We start from the raw sequence: 19642 nt of genomic DNA on the forward strand, positions 1-19642 counted from the left end.
GTTTTTAGAATTTACTAGACGTTTCTAGTGGCTTTCCGTGCAAGATATTTTTTTTTCAATTGAAATTATTTCTTTCACTCATAAATACTGAAGAGAGCAGACCTGTCAAATTCTAACAAGTTTTTATTAGACGCGTATGATTCTTTGAGGTTGTTGAATAAAATATTTGCTCGAGTGTTTTCTTTCAAGTTTATATGGGGAACAGTTGAAAAAACGGATGCAAGGTGACTACTTTGTGTTTAAGATTGTCAGCTTTGAACTTGAGATTAAAATTTTGGAAATTTGGGTAACCTTCCACCTCTTGCAATGGAATTTTTATCAAATCAATGACTCGAAGGAATACAATCTAAACCATTAAAAGATTGAATCGATTGACTGTTGTGTATTTGAGGAATAATTATGGAGAGTTCATAAAGGTACATTATTAATTATACTTCCAGTGGAGAATATGTAGTTATGGTTTAGTTTTTAACGTTTTTTGTTGCAAGAAAAAATACAAGAACTGGAATTTTTCTTATAATAGGGTATGGCCTGAGGGTAAAATGAGTTGAAATTATTTATGATCAGACATATCGGCAGTTACTTAACATTAAAAATTAATCCCAATATTAACGTTTACTGTGTTTCGGGGTAGAAATGAGGTAATGATGACTAGTGATCCCGTTTTATAAAACGGTAGGGTAATATTTATCGAAAATTTGTCTCCGTGTAGGCACGTTGCCATGTTACCCCAGTGCAATCGGTGCAGTAATTATAAAATACGTTTGACTTGTCATTGAACAACAAGTCGGGGTTACATCCTTTGTTCTGCCTGAGTGGCTTTGAACCGTGATCGATTCTGATGCCCCTACAGAGCAATCTCCGTTGTGGTCGTGGAGAATTCTCTGGCTGAGACATACCATCAGTGACCCGAGACTCCGGTATAGTTTTGTCGGGAGTGAATTTCCATGAATGTTAGCAATTGCGTTTGTGGTTTTCGAGTTATTAGTTTGGGAAGTGGAATGCTGCTGTTGGTTTTGTTATCTTTGCTTGATAAATATGGAGTTTCAGTTATTTTAGGGAAAATTCAATATAGAACTGCAGATGAGAATATGAAATTAGTGAATATTTGGTGAATATGCACGGAGAAAGTTTTTTTAAGTAAAAGTATTACTAAGGGAGGAAGAGAAATGTAACTAACTTGTTGGCGAAGGAAAATTTCCAGTGCTAGTACTGGAAATTGTTCTTCATATTTTAACAAATGTTAACAATTTTCATGTGCAGTTCGATTTATTTAGATTTTCAACTAAATCATGCCTTTGGTTTACATATTTTTAACAATGCCAAAAGACGTTGCTGCAAATGTTGCTAAAGTGGTAATGGCTCGCTCTCAGATGATTGATAGTAACTATTACTTCTGTCGGAATTTTCCAGTTTTACATTCGTTTAGATAATTCCATATTTCTTTAATGTATATATCTGGTTAGTTGCATCCATGATGGATGTTCACTTGTTTCAAATTTTTAAGACATCATAGCTCCCCAGAAATTTCCGGGAATTCGACGATTGCAAATTCAACGTTTCATGGAGAATTCGTTACGAATTTAATTCAATTTTCGCCCGTTAATTGTTCAATACGAATTAATAAATTTAATCAATCGGGAGGTATATAACACATTTATAAATAATGGCCAAATACATCGTTTCACACGATCAATAAACCGGAAATCCTCTAGCGGATTCAGTCACGAATTTCCGCAGTTATAGTCACCGGAATTCGGTATCTCCGACTATTGCCACGTAACGATACGACGATAACCATTGACGATATAACGCTTCAATAATATTCGGAAAAACGACAACTACCAAAGCCCCACCCCTCCTGGTATAATATGCAGAATGTATAGAGCATTGCAATAATACCCGATCGTGAAGACATTCTCGTTTTCGATGAGAAACTTCGAAACGTATATATATTCGTAATGTCTTGCCATGCGGAATGCATGGAAGTTCGAACGAGAAAAATTCTTTTTCACGTCATTGAACTTTTCTCTCACAGTTATAGATTTCATTAAGTATTCAGCAATAAATTACTTCCCACGACTTTTTACGGTGGATAATTCAGTAGCGATCGACGAGTTCAAGTCGAGAAATTTTACCAAACTCATAACTCCTGCGGTAAAAATTCGAGTGCACTTTCTCTCCGTCAGAGGGCACCATTAGTAGGCGCTACGAATCTGCCGCTTAAGGTTGTTGGTGTGGATTAAATTTTCAATATTTTTTGATAAAATTTTTTTCATAGATAGCCCTAATGATTAACTCTAAAAAGTTCCCAAGAATATTTTTGATTTACCGCTTCAGTTCTGATATATATTTTTTCAAAGTTTTTCAACGTCCCTCGCAGACTTTTTAGAGTATTTTTTGCTTTGTGTACTGTGATTTTTGTCGAAAATTAATTTGGGTGCAGTATTCTCGTGACCAGTTGCTAAAGGAACACGTGAAGCTGGACTCCGAATGGATTACGCAGGCCGCGTCAAAGTGGTTGGATATGGTGCGCTCAGCCGTGATAAACATTGTGTATTCCTGTGTCTCCTGTAACATTGTCGTTTCAATTCGGCTCAGTGCAGGTAAATGGATAAGCGTGTACTCCCTTCGGCTGTTGCTCTCTATGTTTCAATTGTACGGCCAGGAGATGGATTCTGAGGTTTGTTACACAAATCAACCGATTCATGAGTGTCAGCCTGTAGTTGTCAGTCCGCCTGAGAAGATGGAGATACTCGGTGACTTTGAAACTCCTGAAATTTGTTTTTTTCATCTAACCTAGGGAGAAAGTACTTGGTATGCGCGCGCATATCACGTAGGGCTTTCAACTCAGATCAAATTATCATTGGGGTTTACGCACTTTTTCAGTGAACTTTCTGGAAAAAGTCCAAAATGTTCCAGAAAAAGTATGGAACGTTCAGTAAAAAAATGCATAACTGTTCAGTAATTTTTACTGAATAGTGTTTTGACTGGCAGATTACGGAACAGGCACGTAATTTTTCAAGAATTTTTCTCTCCATGTGTAGGAAAGTCTATTATTATTAGAGACTTTTATGAATTTTTATGGCATTTAATTGATTGTTCAATCCGTAATTATGAAGAGTTCCTTTTAAGTTTTTGGTTTCCCTAGTTCCCACCCTGTGAGTGCTCCAAAGTCCACCTAAGGGTCTCCCCTGACCCCCGCGAGTTCCTCCAGAGGGTTTCGTTTGATACTAATTGCCCTTCATGCCACCAACGAGGACAGCGAGGACAACGAAGGTTACCAGGAGAAGATTACTAGCTTCCCGCCCCAAAATCTCCGTCTTCGACAACACGGATTGATCCGGAAAATTTCAACAAATCCTTCACCCTCTCATTAAACTATTTCCCCACAACTCTTCTCCATTCTGTTCATTGGAAACTTTCACTCACAATGAATTGTGATGACTAGGAGACAGTTTTCTCTGGTTACTTATCGCCAGTCTGGCTATTCAATCGTTCAGGGCGGGAAACTGACACACTGGTCGTCCTCTCAGCCTCGATCCAATGTTCTTTCTCCTCTTGTCTCATTTTTACGGGTTATGCCCACAGTATATCGGGCGTTTACCCCGCTTATACACACTCCACCCCAGGCTCTTGTGACCGCTCGCACTCACATCACGCTACTCCTCTCTTGTCGTACATTCTCAACCCTCTGACAACCTAAAGCGTCGAACCTAAAGAGCCATAGAACTATTCACTGCATAATGCAAGTCCCAGGGCACCACTCGGAGACACGAAGAAGGGTAGAACTCTCACCCTTGTGTATTTTCTCTTTCTCCTTCGAAGACATCCGAGGGTACATTTTATATGGATAAATCTCAGGCTTCACAGTCAACCGTAGCATATTTGAATTTGTATTTGACTCAGGTGAAGGGACATTTAATTTTTCAAACTCACACCGCGAGAAATATTCCGTAATAATTACGGAATTCGCAGTTCGCTCACCCGATTATGGAATTGACTGGGAAATTTGATGTGAGAGTATCGTAAATTTTCACAGTCGATTCAGCTAAAAATTATGGAACTTTCAGTAATGGAAATGGGGCAAGAAATAATTGTGTGAAACGCAGTGAATTGAACTTTACTTTCTTTTATTATTAATATGGCACGAGGAAGTGTGCTGAAGCAGAAAAAAACCGGTCACTAAGACCAAAAGAATATTGTCATCTATCGACAAAGAACTCAGTTCTTTCTTCCTATGAAATCATTGTTTATGTTTATATTAACTCTCCGGATCTCTCTACATCGATTCTTTTTTGTACCAATAATGTTTATTAAATCTGCTCTCCGAAAACGATAGATAATTTTTCTTGAATCTTTCCCTCCGTGTACAATAAAAACAGGTACAATCGTACGAAGGGCCGTAGTCATGGGTAAAATTACCGAGGATGAGTTAATATAGAGGGGAAAAATGGTCGAATGAGTACACATTTTTGTTCGATAATCGTGAAGATATTGCGACAGCCGATAACATGAAAGATCACACAACCAGAGTTGGTCGTCCGCCCTTCGATTCCTTGCCAAACTCCTCCATTGAATCTTCTTCGCTTCGATAATCTCCTGGAGTCAATTTTTGTATCAAACCGAGTCCACGTCTCCTTCGCGCTTCAACGAGATCCTTAGCCATCTCCCTTTGGCCTCAGAGGGATAAGACTAACGTCGATCCGGCCGCTCGCCATATATTTTTTTTTTTCAATTTTCCTTCTCCACTTCTCTTCTGCATCTTCTCGTTTCTAGTAGAGTTCGACTGAATAAAGGACGGTATCTGGTTACATCATCTTTCTGCATTTCTCAAAGACATACCACAAATACGGTACGAATGTATTTGGTGCTCTTAAAGAAATTGAAAATGCTGAAGACACGCGCGCTCTATTTCCTCAAGGTTTCAAATTCACGGGACCTTTTACTTTCAGTGGAGCCGAGACGAATGACATTTACGTTATCGGTTATGCGGTATTGGAGAACTATCCTAATTGAAGTGGTATATCTTGAGGCGGAGGCCTTTGTCGAAGTGAGGATGTTGGAAGTTTCGTAAAACTAATTTAGGTGAAAATATCATGAGATGTTCGATGGTGAGTTGATAGGATTGTTCTGAAAATTGGAATAGAATATATTTGCATTCTGGAAAGTAGTGAATATTTGAATACTTGAATTATCCATTTTCCGTGCTCATTCTGATGTTATCAGTTATCACATTTCAATAATGTTGTCAGACTGATGAATTTGTGAAGGATATTTTTATGGAGCATTTATTAAGAATCCAATTTGATTGGAGTCAAGAACAGTTATAGACGCCAATGAACAGCGTGAAATTCTTTTCTCATGAACTCGTGCTATCAAGTTGTGATCGATTTTAGATTGTCTTTCTATATCGAGACCTGCTCCCACAATTAAACGAACAAATAACTGCAGTCAAACCGAAGGATTACTTCACTGCAGAATTTTCCTTAATGTAGTCAGGTACTTCGGTTTAACCGACATACTGGAGTGATAATTGATTGATTGGAGTGATATCAACTATTATTACACTGATTCGTCAATTACATGATGAAATACCAGTGCTAGAAATTCATCTGCACTACTGCTTCAATCCATAACAAAGCACTTAACACGACAGCTTGTCAGGTTTAGGATTAGGTTTATTTCCGGATTCATTGTGGTGGTTTTTCAAGGATATTAGTCATATGATTCCAACTCGGCATTAAAGCAGAAGCACCATTCCTTCCACCGTCGGAAACAAAACTGGATGATTTCTACTGAACTCATAAATTTAACAAAATTGTCAATCAGTGATCAGAAACTACTCGTGATCAGAAACACTCACAGTTACTTTGGCTATTTGTCATTACAAGTTATTTATGATAAAGTTCCTTATCACAATTCCTAACTCCTGAACGAATTCCTATAAATCAGATTTATATCACATGTGTGAATTCGCTCTGCTCTTATTGAAATCATAATTCAATTACGAGTCTTCTATAACTTTGGAAAATTAATTCGCAGTAAATCTATATTATTTTTATCGCCAATAACAACTTTAATGTTTCATACATTTTTCATATCTGTCATCCACATTCTGTGGATATAAATTTCTCGGTTCAATAAAATTTTCCAAGTTAGATAATTACATCTCAATATTTATGAGAATTTTTTATTGTATCATCAGTTATAGCCGGGGAAATTTATCGCTTCTCCGTTCATTATGTTCGGGTAATTTATCGCTGTTTCCAATTGCATATTGAAGTTGTAAACATAACGGAAAATACCATCACTAAACCACATCGTAAGTTCCACTTTTATAATCATTGCGTTCGTTAATATCTAAATATTCCAGAGCTTAACAGCGTTAAGGGGAATTTGGAGAGAACTATTTCCTGGTAAATTTTTAAAAATATTAACTATCATTCAGAGCTTCCAATGATCGAGATGTACAAGTCTGAGTTTGTTCTTAGTTGTTCTGCATTGATTCTAATGCGCTAATTTCACTTCAGGCCACGTTTGACACCTGCAGTCATTTCCGCCTACTCGATGTCATATTCAACTCAATGAATTTCATACTCCACGACAATTATACTGACTTTTATGCTCAATTCATCAATTAGCATCTTGATGTTGTTTTTCCTCTCTTGAATTAGAAATTATTTGTGCCTCCGACGATGGATTTATGATCTCCGAAGTTTTGAAAGCGCTCTGCACCTAGTTTTCCGTATAAATCCGTCTTAATTAGTGGATTTTATATCTGAAGCACCGAAGAGGAAGCTAATCGAACTGCTTTCTATTCTCGTCCCCTTCGACAAATTGTCCTACTTTGATTATTTCTGTCTCTTTAATATTTCAACACATTGGAGTCTGTGCTCATTAATGCTTCATAGATTTGTATAAATTTTGATGAAGTCTTATTTAAAGATCCTCAGTAATTTTTATTCGAACATTCCATGAAATCCCTGTGATAACTTCCACGAATAATTTTATCCTAAAATATTTGTGAACTTTTCATTATTTTTCCATTCATCTGAGATTCTCATTAACTTGAGAAAAGCATTCGGTTCCATTTTTGTATAGACTCAGGGATTAATTTCTAATGAAGTAATCTTTCTATTGGACCAGTATTTGTATTTTAGAGAGTTTTGAGTTTCAAGATTATATATACTATTTTTCAGATACGTAAACACATTTTTGAAATTTTCTACCGATAGATAATAAAAGGCATGTTTTACACAAAAAAAAATCTAGATGATAGTTGCCATTTTTTTTTCAAAATTCTCGTTCTAAATTTAGGGTTTAAAAGGACAGCGAAATTTTTTTCTGAAGTTCTACCCTCCGCGTGGAATCCAAAAACTCGTATCCGATCCAAAAACACTCATTTTTTTCGCTGCGCCATAAATATAACCCAGTTGTGGCCCATAAGTCGTTATAAATTTCGTTCCACCTTTCTCTACCAATATAACATTTTATCCATTGAAAATACAGGATATTTTTGATATGGTAATTTTTTTCCGATTTTTCCGTCCATTTTAATTAAGTAATTAACATCAGCTCGGATAGTTACGTTTCAGTAAATTCAATAATAATAATTTCAGCGTTATAAACATCAATCCAGAGGGGCATGGGTCCATTTTATTCGGCGAAATTTCCTCCGTTATTTAATAATTAAAATTGATTGAACGAATTCAAATGTTACGCATATGAATTGAATGTATTCCAGGTCAATCGATCGTAAATTTTTCCCACGGGAAATCCGATAATCAGTATTGCAGAATATTCTTTTGTTTGGCAAACAAATGTTCCGTAGTGGAGAAGTATATACAATATGACGAGGATTATTCAACTGTCCTCGAATTGAGATTCGAGAGTTCCGCATTCATAATAGTAGTATTCATATATGGAGTTGCATTCACACCCACACACAGGGACAAATTCACCCGGGGCTTGGATTCCCTGATGTTCCACTGTGCAATAACGTTCTGCCGGGGGGATCAACCGCGTTGTGTTATTCTCGAGATATTTGAATTCTACATATGGGACAAATTGTGGACCAATGTTGCTGAAAGTTCACCTAGATGTATTTGTGCTCGGTGTTCCGGGCTGTTGAATGAAATTCAATCCATTCGTGCATTCGGAAGGAATGGATTTTTTACTTTGAACAGGGAAAGAAACTTATTTGCATAAACAATATTTATCATTCGTTAAACTTTGAAATTTTATGGAGTGCTTTTCCACATTACGGACGGAAAAAAATTGAAGTAAATATATTTTAAACCTGATTTGAGTATATGTGTTAGACTTGGAATAAATATGGGAGCCCGAGTCGAGCCGAAGATGAGACACGAGTTGAGCGGAAAGTCAGGCCTCACTTTCGGCTCGAGGCACGTAATTTTTCAAGAATTTTTCTCAACACGTGACGAAGTCCAATATCGGCAATTGTCGGCTACATTCGGCGCTCATCGTTAACCAATCATAATAAGTTACCGAAAAATTGCTTTGTGGTACAATAAACAATGACGGAAGGCCCAATAAAATCAACTGATTTACATAGGAATTTTTGAAAGATTTCAATCAATTTTTCATTTAACCTCAAATTAAAAATGATAGACCTTTAAATTTTATAGTGCTGTTTAGTCAATTCTACGAAGTCACATATCATTAATTACAAAATTCATTATAAAATTTACGGTATTGATAAGAATTTTTATGTGTTAGTAAAACACATTCCAGTATTTTACCATTTTGCACGTCGATTCTAGTGCCCGACAACCGTAATTTATCACAGACTTTTCTTTCCGCGTATGAGCTGGTTTGAAATTTTTACCCCGAGAGATGCTTTGAAACGAAGGCCTTCATATCCAATATCTTTTTGCGCTTGCAAAGCCCATCTTTGTGAATTTATATCATATATTATGTGTCTGGCTTCAAAGGAGCTTTTGCAATTTTTTAAAACTAACTGACAATTGCGGTCTACATTTACTCTGTCTATCCACACTTTCGCCCCTATTGAGCCGAGGGGTTCAGTGTTTCAAGGGAGCTATTGATTATCTGTGGAGAATCGATTGAAAACATTTTCTAATACCAGATTGTCCGACTGCCCACTCCTCCAAAATTCTACGGCTTTCGCCTAATAATCATGGGTTAATACCTCTGAATCAATTGGACATTGATCATTATTATTCATAAAATCCCCCATCCTACATTCTAATCTACATCTTCTATCTGTTGAAATAAATTGAAAAGTAATTCTCCTATAATCCAAACCTATTTCAATCCATCTTTTCCCACTTTACCCTCATGAAAATACTCCCCAATCCTTCTGAAATGTATTTTTTATTTCCTCACTGGATAACTTTCTTGGCTCTGAATTTCGAGTCTGAGACCTATAAAGGCATGATATTGCAACCGCAAGAAGGTGGACCTTTCCACATTCCAAAACGATTTTTCCAATAAAACCTGACACTCTTGGCGAATATCGCTGTCCCTTCGACCATTCAAATGGCCTTGAGAATTTTTCAAATTGTTATCCAACACTTTTACATCGTCACTAGTATTCCAATCAATGCCCTATCCTTTTCTCCTTGTTCGTATTTCCCATAAAATTGCATAAAAAAAAAATAAAATAACGAACTCATTAAAAGTTTTATGATTGCTTCGGGAGAGACATTTAACATCCGTGACATTTTTTTTATTTTGTTACTCTCAATTATCTGGACAAGCTTCACTTCTTTATCCCTTCAGGCTGCCTCATTCTTTTTGTTGAAAGGCTTGAGCGGAACTTCAACTTTAACATCGGAAATTGTGCGGAAAATTTCGATTGGTAGGTGGGGAAGGAAATATGAGAGGTTTTTTATCAGTTCCTGAAGATCTGGATTTTCTCATTTTTTCTATTGAAACTATTTGGATTGTAGTATTGGTATATCGAAATTATTTCTTATTTAAAATTGACTCTACGATATTTTTCAATAACTGTTTTTGGGACAACGCGATGGCGAAATTGCTGACCCCCAATTTCAATATTGCGCTACATCCCTAAAAGGCCAAAGGACTTGAAAAGCGTTAGTTCAAAAGCAGCATTATTATTATTATTGCAATTATTATTACATGATTCCCCAGTATACTCTTCTTGTAAGAAAGATCACTGAACTCAGGGTTATCGATTCCGAATCTGAAACTCATTATCTCTAATTCATTTTCTAACATGTTTACTTATTAATTATCCGTCATTCACGTGACAATTTGTCTTCCAAATCATGATCACAATTGCCAACCCAACTTGATCCACACGATATATGCGATTTCATGTTTTTACAATGTTAATTCACTTTTGTTTAACATTGTTCAACGAAGAGAAATTTTTTTTTGGAATTACGTGCTTGTGCCTGAACGTTCAGTGAAAAAATTCGTGATTATTCCATAATTTTTACTGTTTTGAGTGGCAGGTTATGACATAGGCACGTCATTTTTAAAGAATTTTTTTCTCCACGTGTATATTCGAGATCGTGAGCTTTATTTGACATGAATCAGGACCTAATATATATCACTAAATAAATAATTGAAATTTAGTCGAAGTAGAAAGAAAAAGCCTTTCAGTCTCAAGGATTCATTGACATATAAAAATCCTCTGTTCAGTGAATGAGATTTTTCTTCTCTGAATTAAATGAATAAATTTCTGCCTCTCGTCGACAATTTTTTTTTCACATTTTTAGTAATCACTTCATACTAGCAGTACCTTTCTGTCCAACAATTCTCATTGTTACACCAATAAAGTGAGTGCTGCAGTACAACAATAAGCCAGGAGAACAGGTATATTTCCTACCATGACTACGACTCCTTTTGTATCGGTTTCACTGTAGCCCGTCAATGAGAATCGATTGGAATCTATCGTGCTTTATTGGAAATTAGCTCTTTGCAATTCCCCCGGTTAATTTCTAACCAGAATCGATGCAATAAAGTTACCTCAAACCAACGAATACCTCATTTTGATGAATAAAATTGCATTTGAAATTATTCAAGCGCATTTGCGATGTTTTAACATTTAAAAGGGCATGAATTAACAATTCTGGGAATTCTACGGTGGAGAAAATTTCAGTCCTCATTAAATCGTAGGACGTGAACTCACTCTGGTTCTTTGTTCACGGCGCCACATATCTTCATTTAAAACTCCTCTTCCTCCTACTATAAGTGCAAAAAGGCAGACAGAATGCGACCTGAATTCAAATTTCCTAGACTGTCAGATTTTATTTATTTTTCATACTTATTCTATCTTTATGTTTGAGGAACGCCGCATGTGTTAGTCTCGAGTAATTCAATTTTTTGAATAATGGCTTCGAGCTTTCAAACAATTCATGTGCTTTCCTTGTCAGGCTACAGAAGAGAATTTTCTATCTAATTAAAAATACCACAAACATTACGAGTGAATTCTAAACGTAACACGAAAAAACAAATTTTTACGAAATGGAAATTCTATGATTAATTCAAACGGTTCATCGATTGAGTAATCGTAAAAAAAATGCTTTTGGGTGACACCAATATTTATGTATGTCATAACCCAAATGGAGATTTTATTGTACCCAAGAGTTTTGCTTCCCATCAAATCCTCATTTTATCTCGATTGATTAAACGACTTCGTCAATCCCTTATTTAAAACCTTAATGACTCCAAAGGGATTCTCTCTCAATTCTGAATAGGGAATTCTGAATAGGGATGATTTTGGAGTAACTTTTGAGGTCATTCTGAACCTTTTTACCATCCTGGTGGGCATTGTGCCAACATTGCCCCAACAGTGGCTTGAGCCGTCGCATGGCACGCACTGTTTACGCTTTTTTCTCTCATCGAATCCGTAGGGGTGTTTTAAGGGTGGAATTTGAATAAAAATATTCAAAATGCGCCATTTTTCCTTTCATTTTCATAAAAAAAAATATTTCAGAAATGTACTCGGAAGCCATTCACCTGAAATCCCCCATCTCGCAATTTGAATAAATAATAGCCCCTTTGATATACCTCGAACAAGGGAAAAGGCACGTACATATTCCGTGCCTTTCGTTTTTCCCGTATCGTCCACTCGAACAAACTATTCTGGTTCGTAGATCGTATGCGTCCCGTAGGGAGACGAAAATAAAGGAATTGGGATGAGAGGGTACCCGTAGAGTATGCCCGCCGAGTATGTGACAAGGTAAAAGAGAAAGAGGGCACTGCAAGAATGGAGAGGCCTTTATGTACCTCGCAATATGAGGGTGTCCAGGAGAATAAAAAGAAGGGGAATGTGAAGTTCATAGTCAGCCTCCGGGACGCGTCTTATCGGTCCTTCCTCCAGGAGCACAAAAGCTGTGGCTGATATGTGCCGAGGGAGAGATCAGGAGAACAAGTACACTGCTGTGCTCAACATTTTCTCCCATTTTTTTCTCCAGGTATTTTTTGCTTCTGAATGGAAGCTTTATAATCGTGCAAAGTGAAGTTTTTAATTTTTTTGTGTTGTATCGACCTACGGTGGCCTGACAAGTTCGAAAATCCTATTTTTCGGAGGTTTCCACATTTGGAAAATATCCTGAGTTGGGATCGGTAGTTGATCTGGTTTTGATCCAGTGAATTTGCGCAAAAATAATGGCCGCAGCGCTACGGAAGAAAGCCTGATCAGAATCTCGTGGAGAGGAGATGAACTCAGTCTGCGGTCAGACAGCCAGAAATCATTCGGTTGGAAATTAAGTCATGCTCCACTGCCTTTACACAGAACTCAGATATTCTGATAGTAGTGTGAACTAAATCAGATCATACTCATCTGACTACACTACACGTTCATAAAATGGCGGACTTCTTTGATACTTTAAAATATACCCCACCTTTTAGGGAACAAGTTTTATTATTTGTTTATATTATATTATTTTATTATTTGTTTTAATTTTGTTCCTGCAATTAGTTGGAATATTTGGTATGTGAAAATATTGAGGAGCATTTCCAGTCGGTAAATTACCGACCCGAGAATTTATACCGTAAAATTTATTCTGCAATTTTAAAACAACTAGTTGATTGATGTTCGCATGATAAAAAACCGGAATTATAAAAAATTTCATAACATTTTGTTCTCTTCTTCATTCTCCTCTCAGCTCTTCTTTTCATCCCCCTTTTTTTTGCTCATCCCCTCAGGGCAGAGTCGGTTGCACTAAGCCTCTCAGCTGGACGATTCGATGATTAATGAGCTTAGATACTCGGAAGAGTTGAAAGGTTCACTACTCCCACCGAATTACCTCTACGTTTTCATTGCAGATTTACGTACAACTGTGTTTATATCTTCGTTAATAATGAAAGCACATACGCTGGATTAACGGGTATTCAACCATTTCCATTGGCTCATACGACGAATGTCTCGAATAATTTTTTTTCCTACGATCTCCGGGGATGGATTAGCAGCATCGGTAAATAAAAGTCCGATAAAATATTTGAATGAGTTATTTCATCTGGGAGTTGGAAAATGAACTTGAGAGTCCGAATTGAAGTTCCAGAATTTCCTAAAATGAGCAGTATTTTAGCTGCCGGGTATTAGCTATCGGCTGAGAAGATCAAACAGGAGTTTCTCCTGGAATATTCAACCGCCTTGTTTTCGTGATTACAAGCTGGCTTACCTTGTGATCAGAAACTCCTCCCTCAGTAAAACGTTGATCAGTAACTGCGTCAAAATTGAATTCTTTAAAAATGTAATTTCAATCAATTATTTAATATTTTATTTCAATATATTTCTTGATATATATTCATAAGTTTCCACAATTCAAGTTGAGAAAAGTCTCCATTGGATCTCATTGACCTTTTTTCATCAGTATTTCATCTCTATCATTGGGTTTAATTGATCAGAAACTGCAGCAGGTACCTTCCAACGATTTGCAGTGACTCCATTTTAATCTAAGAAAAATATTTTTTGATTCGCACGAAGAAAAATTTCGGCCGATCATTGCCGAGGTTGGACTTCGTCATGAGAAATGTTGCATGAGATGTGGAATTTTTAGAATGTTTCCTAAACTGGTAAAGAAATTTTACTATACGGTATAGTAATTTTTCTCGGGCTTGCAGTTTCCGCTGAGATAGTAACGCAGCACAGTAATTTTTATCGGAATCACACTATAAAAATTATCAGATTTTTCTCTCTCTGCACTGCCAATTTTATCAATCCATCCCCTATATCCGTCTAATCTAATTCGAAAAAAAAAACCTATTCCGTCAGTTAGGATTCAACAGCTCTCCAATTATGACGCAGACGTGTGAATGAATGAATTAAATTCATTAATTATGAATAATTGCAAAAACCTTCAACGAAAAGAAGATGGAGAATTACAACAGGCATTCACGTGCAAGATTGAAATTTCATAATTACGTGATTCATTAAAACCGAGGTGTGAATCGTTAGGTACACGCGGCCGTGCAGCACAGTAGAATAACGCGGTTTGTTTCCGTGATGGTGTCACTTGTCATTGTCGTAATTGTGTCGTCAAGGGGCGAAGCGATGCATACGACAGCCGGTGGTTTTTGTCGAGTCCCGTGTCAACGCACGTACACCCAAGTTTGCTCCTTGAAAAATAGGGACAGTGGAGCATTATGCAAGTGTCAAAACATTTTGGTTATATGTCTGTAATGCTCACGCAAGCCTATGTTCCGCCTTCATGAGGCAATTCATATTTATTGCGGAAAAAGAACAGCGGAAACTCAGACATGTGACCGTTACTGTACACGCAGAGAACAATACTCGAAAAATTACGCAACTTTTATTTATTTGCTTATGCAACTTTTATTTATTTACGGGAAAATTATACGAACTTTATTGAATTTTCACGGGTCAGATCGTAATTTTTCCCTAATATCATTAAAAAATTCAAGTTTATTTTGTTATTTTTTTTCTCAAGGACACTTCGCTTCAGAATTTTCAGACTTTTTGGGTAGTTACTACCGAACTTTTTTCTCTGTGTCTTCACCCTCACAGTATATCAGCATTTTATTGAAAAATTAGAACATTCTCAGAAAAATCTACTAAATATTGTCTCTAGAAAATCGTTAAAAAAATCTTTTTGTGTCCACAGAGAGATCTTCCAAAGATCTTTCAATAATTCTTCTGATAAATTCTGGATAATCTTCGGCAGACAATAACAATAATATTTTTTTTATCACGTAGGTGACTAAGCCCTGATCAGGTGTGTCTACTCACACCTTAGAATTTATCCGAAACACAGAAAAATTCTTTAGAAATTACTGGTTTGCCAATTGCGTAATCTTCCAGTCAAACAATATTCAGTCAACATTACGGAACAGTTATGCACTTTTTCACTGACTTTTCAGGAACGAATCCCGAAAGTTCCCGAAAAAGTATAAAACTTTCAGTGAAAAAATGCGACACTGCTCCGTAATTTGCCTGGTAGATTACGAAACGGGCGCGTAATTTTTCAAGAATTTTTCTCTCTCCGTGACAGCGAGTATCCATTGATACCCATTGAATTCCGATCTGGCATGCCATAATCAGGTATATCGTATTGATCCAGGAAAGGGCCCCTTCCCTAAACAGGGTCTCCTGGTGGATTTTTTACTCAGACTACAATTGCCCTCCCCCGCAATAACCTATGGAACCGTTCCAGCCTTCTAATAGCCAGTTTTTGTGCATCCTATTAATCTCCTATGTGCCTATTATTCCCATATATTCCAGGTGATGGGCGGCATTCAATTTCACCAAGGTTCTAGGGAGTCGGAGGGCGTGGCAGTGTGCCACCCCGGAACTCGCGTGATACCACGAATCTCGATAAACCGCCTGCACTCTCACCGTCCTGCCATGCATTATTACATTTTTAAAGGTGGCATGAGATTGGATGGCATGCGGTTACGAGAAAAACGAAATTGGATGAAAAGAGTAAAAAATACCAGGGTTTTCATGAACGGATCGAAAGCTTGAGGAAAGGGCGGTCGATTACAGTCACCACATAATCAGTCATTTCATAAATCACGTAAACTTCCGGTGAATATTTTAATTTCTTTATTAATGGTATACGGTGTGAACGGAACTTTCCAGGGGGTGGTTTTCTTCCCGGGTGAGAGGTACCAAGGGGTATGCTTGGCCCAAGGGTGGTTCTAAGGCTGGTCGAAAACTGGGCCTCATTCCGTTTTCACTCGTTAGTCATTGCAAATGTATTGTTGACTGATTGAAATGATCTAAAGTCATTATCATTATATTATTTTTGTGGTTTATTGGCGTTTAATTATAACGTATATACTACAATCAAGCATACCATATACTTCATTAAAATACATTTTTTTCCTCCGTATTTACTCATTCAGGTGACATTCGAGATGTCAAAAATTCATGAATCCACTTTTTAATACAAAACATAAACTTTCTCCAATCTCATAACTGAATATATATCTTCCAACTTTCAAAATTATATATCCATTCAATAGGATTGAATTTCCGCAACTCTGATTCATCCAATCGAATATCACAGATATCATATCCCCATACTCCACACACGGAAACTTTTATTTCCATTTGAAATGGTTAGTGCAACACGATGAAAACAAGGGGATCTAGTGAACGAATCGATACTAGCGTGAAAATCCCCTCGCCAGCATTTCCACATCAAATGTATTATCAGGAATTTAATCAAAATACGAAATCGCTCGGATGACTCGTCGTTTCTAGTGGAGTCGAGGAATGGGGGCTCAATTAAAATGGTGATGCTGGTTTTTCGGCTGACTGTCGTTTTCTTCTTTTTCAACTCTATCGAGTGGCCAACGCCCATTCGTCCATCCACCTACCTCTCCACCCTCAGTGATATTGAAACAGACTGTCGAAAGCTCACCGTCCGATAAATCGGTTCATCAACGCCAATACTCTACGAATATCCCCAGGATCCGACGATCGACAACGTTCCAACCAAATTCAATTACCCCCATTGGTATTCACATAACTTTGTTTTCACCTCTATTGCTCAAACCCTCTCACCCCCCTCTTTACCCATTCCTGCACCACCTCGCTCTTCTCCACGCGACCAACATCGTCTGCACTCCACAGTCGGGTGCATTGACTTGCCTACAGTCGATGTCATTTTGGTTGACATGTACGTGTATCCTTTGATTTCTCGCTCGAGTGACGAACTGTTTGGTAATTTATCTGGTTTTAAACAGTAGTCAATTACGGGATTTGGTCAGACGAGACGGATGAAATTGTTGGTTGAATGAGTTGAAATTGTGGGGAGTGAGAGGATGTGTCAGTTTAATTTTTTAAGGGGAGGTATTTAATTGGGCTGATTGTTGACTGAATCGGGGAGATAGAGAGAGAGATAGAGATGGGGAAAAAGAATTTTTTGGTCAGGACGTGTCGTTGATTTTGAAAAACCTGACATTAATTTTCGATGATATCCAGGATTTATCAGAATATCTGTAATTGGCAGTGGCGCATTTCTGACTTCGAGAGATATCTTTGGAAATTACTGATGATAGTACTTCCATCGAAACAGAACAGTTGGTAGCGATGTGTTGAACTGAGTGGGACCTGTTGCGGCCATTTATTATTAAAAAATCGTTAACGAACCTTTAAGTATATATGTTGATACACACCTACAGACATCTCTTGGAAAACGGTCTATAAATATTTAAAGGGCTTGAAACATGAAGATATGATAGGAAAAAGATTAAAGATTAATTTAATTAATTTGGTGCTTTATACACAACTGAGATTCAGGCATTAGCTAAGGCATTTGATTGAAATATAATAAATATGATACTGTTCGATTAATTTTTTTTCGTAAATGCACAGATAATTTGCCTGATATGATGTGCACAAGATGATTATCAATAATGAACAGTTAGAGAATCAGATGGCTAATGTGCTGGTTCCTTTAGTTTTTGAATATAAAGACGTGTTTTGAAATAGGCGACGTATCGCTCTTTCGTTATTGGTGGATTCCTGTCACTTGATGAATGGCGGGTCGCGGGAAAATTCAAATTAAGATATAAAATTCAAACATGGTTTTGAACAGAGTCATCATAGTGATGTATCTTGAAACGCGAGGACGTTGTAAAATATATGTAGGAATTAGATAAAAAAGAGAAGATTATTGTCGGATAAATCTAGTTTATTATATTAACAAAGAACTACACGTGCTTCACTCTTAAACTACTCTTTAGCGACTAGTCTTCAAGTCCTCCATACCTCCATCTCCATACCCTGGACCCTATAGTTCTCTCTCTTTCTCTCTCGCATTCATTCTCTATCCACTAAAAGCACGTGTACACCTCACGTCCATTTGTACTGCCCAGCATCTCAAAGTCTCCTTGGTTTATTGCTTTTCTGGGCCCACCGCCCTAAACACTCTTTTTCTGGTTTTGGGTTTTCCGCTACGTCAGTCCATCTACACACACACACACACACACAGCTTTATACACGATCCTACATATATTTCTAATATCAGTCTAAAGAAGGTTAGACGCAGTAACAGATGGATATTTACTGAGATAATCGGGTAATTAGCTGTAATATCATACTGATGGATCTTGAAACCGGACGAAGTTGTAAAATATACTTTTTTTGTTTATGTAAACTGAGTGGAAACATTCTGCAGCCTTCTACGTCGATTCGTTTATGTAACATTTATTCTTTCTGTAAATAATTCGAAGGAACATAGTTAAATACTGATATACAGATTAATATCATTTCTTACCAACTCTCGTTTGTAATGAAATAGTGAAATTTCTGAAATTATCAGAATTTCGTTAATTCATGACACTTGATCGCCAGTAGCTGAACATGGAATTGAAACATTTAAAACCGTTCCATCTACATTTATCACTGACGTTCGAATAATTAATCGAAGAATAATAAAATTTCTCGATGCCACCTATTTTCCTTCCGTTCCGGAGATGGTGAATCGAGATGCGTTCGCGTGCCATATATAACTCGCGTGGCACGTCGACTTTTCAAATGCAGCAATGAATGGCCATTCCCTTCTCCTTTTCCATATACTCACAATTCCTCGTACATGTGTTTTATTTGAAAGATTGCAGGATATCACGCGATTTCACAACGGCACATACCGTCATCCTTTATTTCTGACCAAAAATAAAAAACCTGGAGATTCAATGGTAATCCTGAGATATAGAACGCCGAAGTTTGTGCTCAGGTTAGATGGACAGTAATCAAATCAGATTTCATAAAATGTTGACTCATTAAGGGTTACCAGGCGTGATCAGTTCCTTATCCATTAATCTAAATTGATATGGAACACGAATGCTGTAATGTTCCGAGTGTTGATCGTCGATGACATAATCTCTTCCAGATGACCTCTCGGTAGTGCTACCGGTTCTTTGTAGCTACGACAAGTGTCATCAGTCGAAATGGATTTCCTAAAAATTTTAAATGTCATTTTGAATCGGAGAATTGCACGGAGACAAAAAATTATTTTTGCTAAATATCCATTGACTTCTCAGACGTATTTATTTTAACAAAATTCTATTTCTTCGGTATAGTTACTCCCGATGGGATCGACTTAGGTTTAAATTATGATAATCATATTACTCTAGAGGATGAATATTTTGTACGTCATCTTGAACCAACCCCATTGATAATTATTTGATTTTACTAAAGTTCTGA

At 37.0% G+C, this 19642-nt stretch overlaps 2 protein-coding genes across 6 annotated transcripts in view; one reads left to right on the forward strand and one right to left on the reverse strand.

Moving 5' to 3' along the window:
• The window catches only part of LOC135163625 (alpha-mannosidase 2), an 87743-nt gene that overhangs the window by 18517 nt on the left and 49584 nt on the right, over window positions 1–19642 (forward strand). The gene's annotated exons all lie outside the window — the stretch shown is intronic.
• LOC135163632 (uncharacterized) overlaps window positions 18714–19642 on the reverse strand; it is an 81565-nt gene continuing 80636 nt past the window's right edge. For all 4 annotated transcript variants that reach the window (XR_010299156.1, XR_010299158.1, XR_010299157.1 and 1 more), the window contains one exon: window positions 18714–19395. Coding sequence is in view for 1 of the 4 variants with exons in the window: in XM_064123227.1 (XP_063979297.1) it covers window positions 19254–19395 (142 nt within the window). In the remaining 3 variants the exon portion in view is untranslated. The remainder of the gene's footprint in view (window positions 19396–19642) is intronic.

This window comes from Diachasmimorpha longicaudata, chromosome 6, assembly GCF_034640455.1.
Source record: "Diachasmimorpha longicaudata isolate KC_UGA_2023 chromosome 6, iyDiaLong2, whole genome shotgun sequence".
NCBI classification, from domain to species: Eukaryota; Metazoa; Arthropoda; class Insecta; order Hymenoptera; family Braconidae; genus Diachasmimorpha; species Diachasmimorpha longicaudata.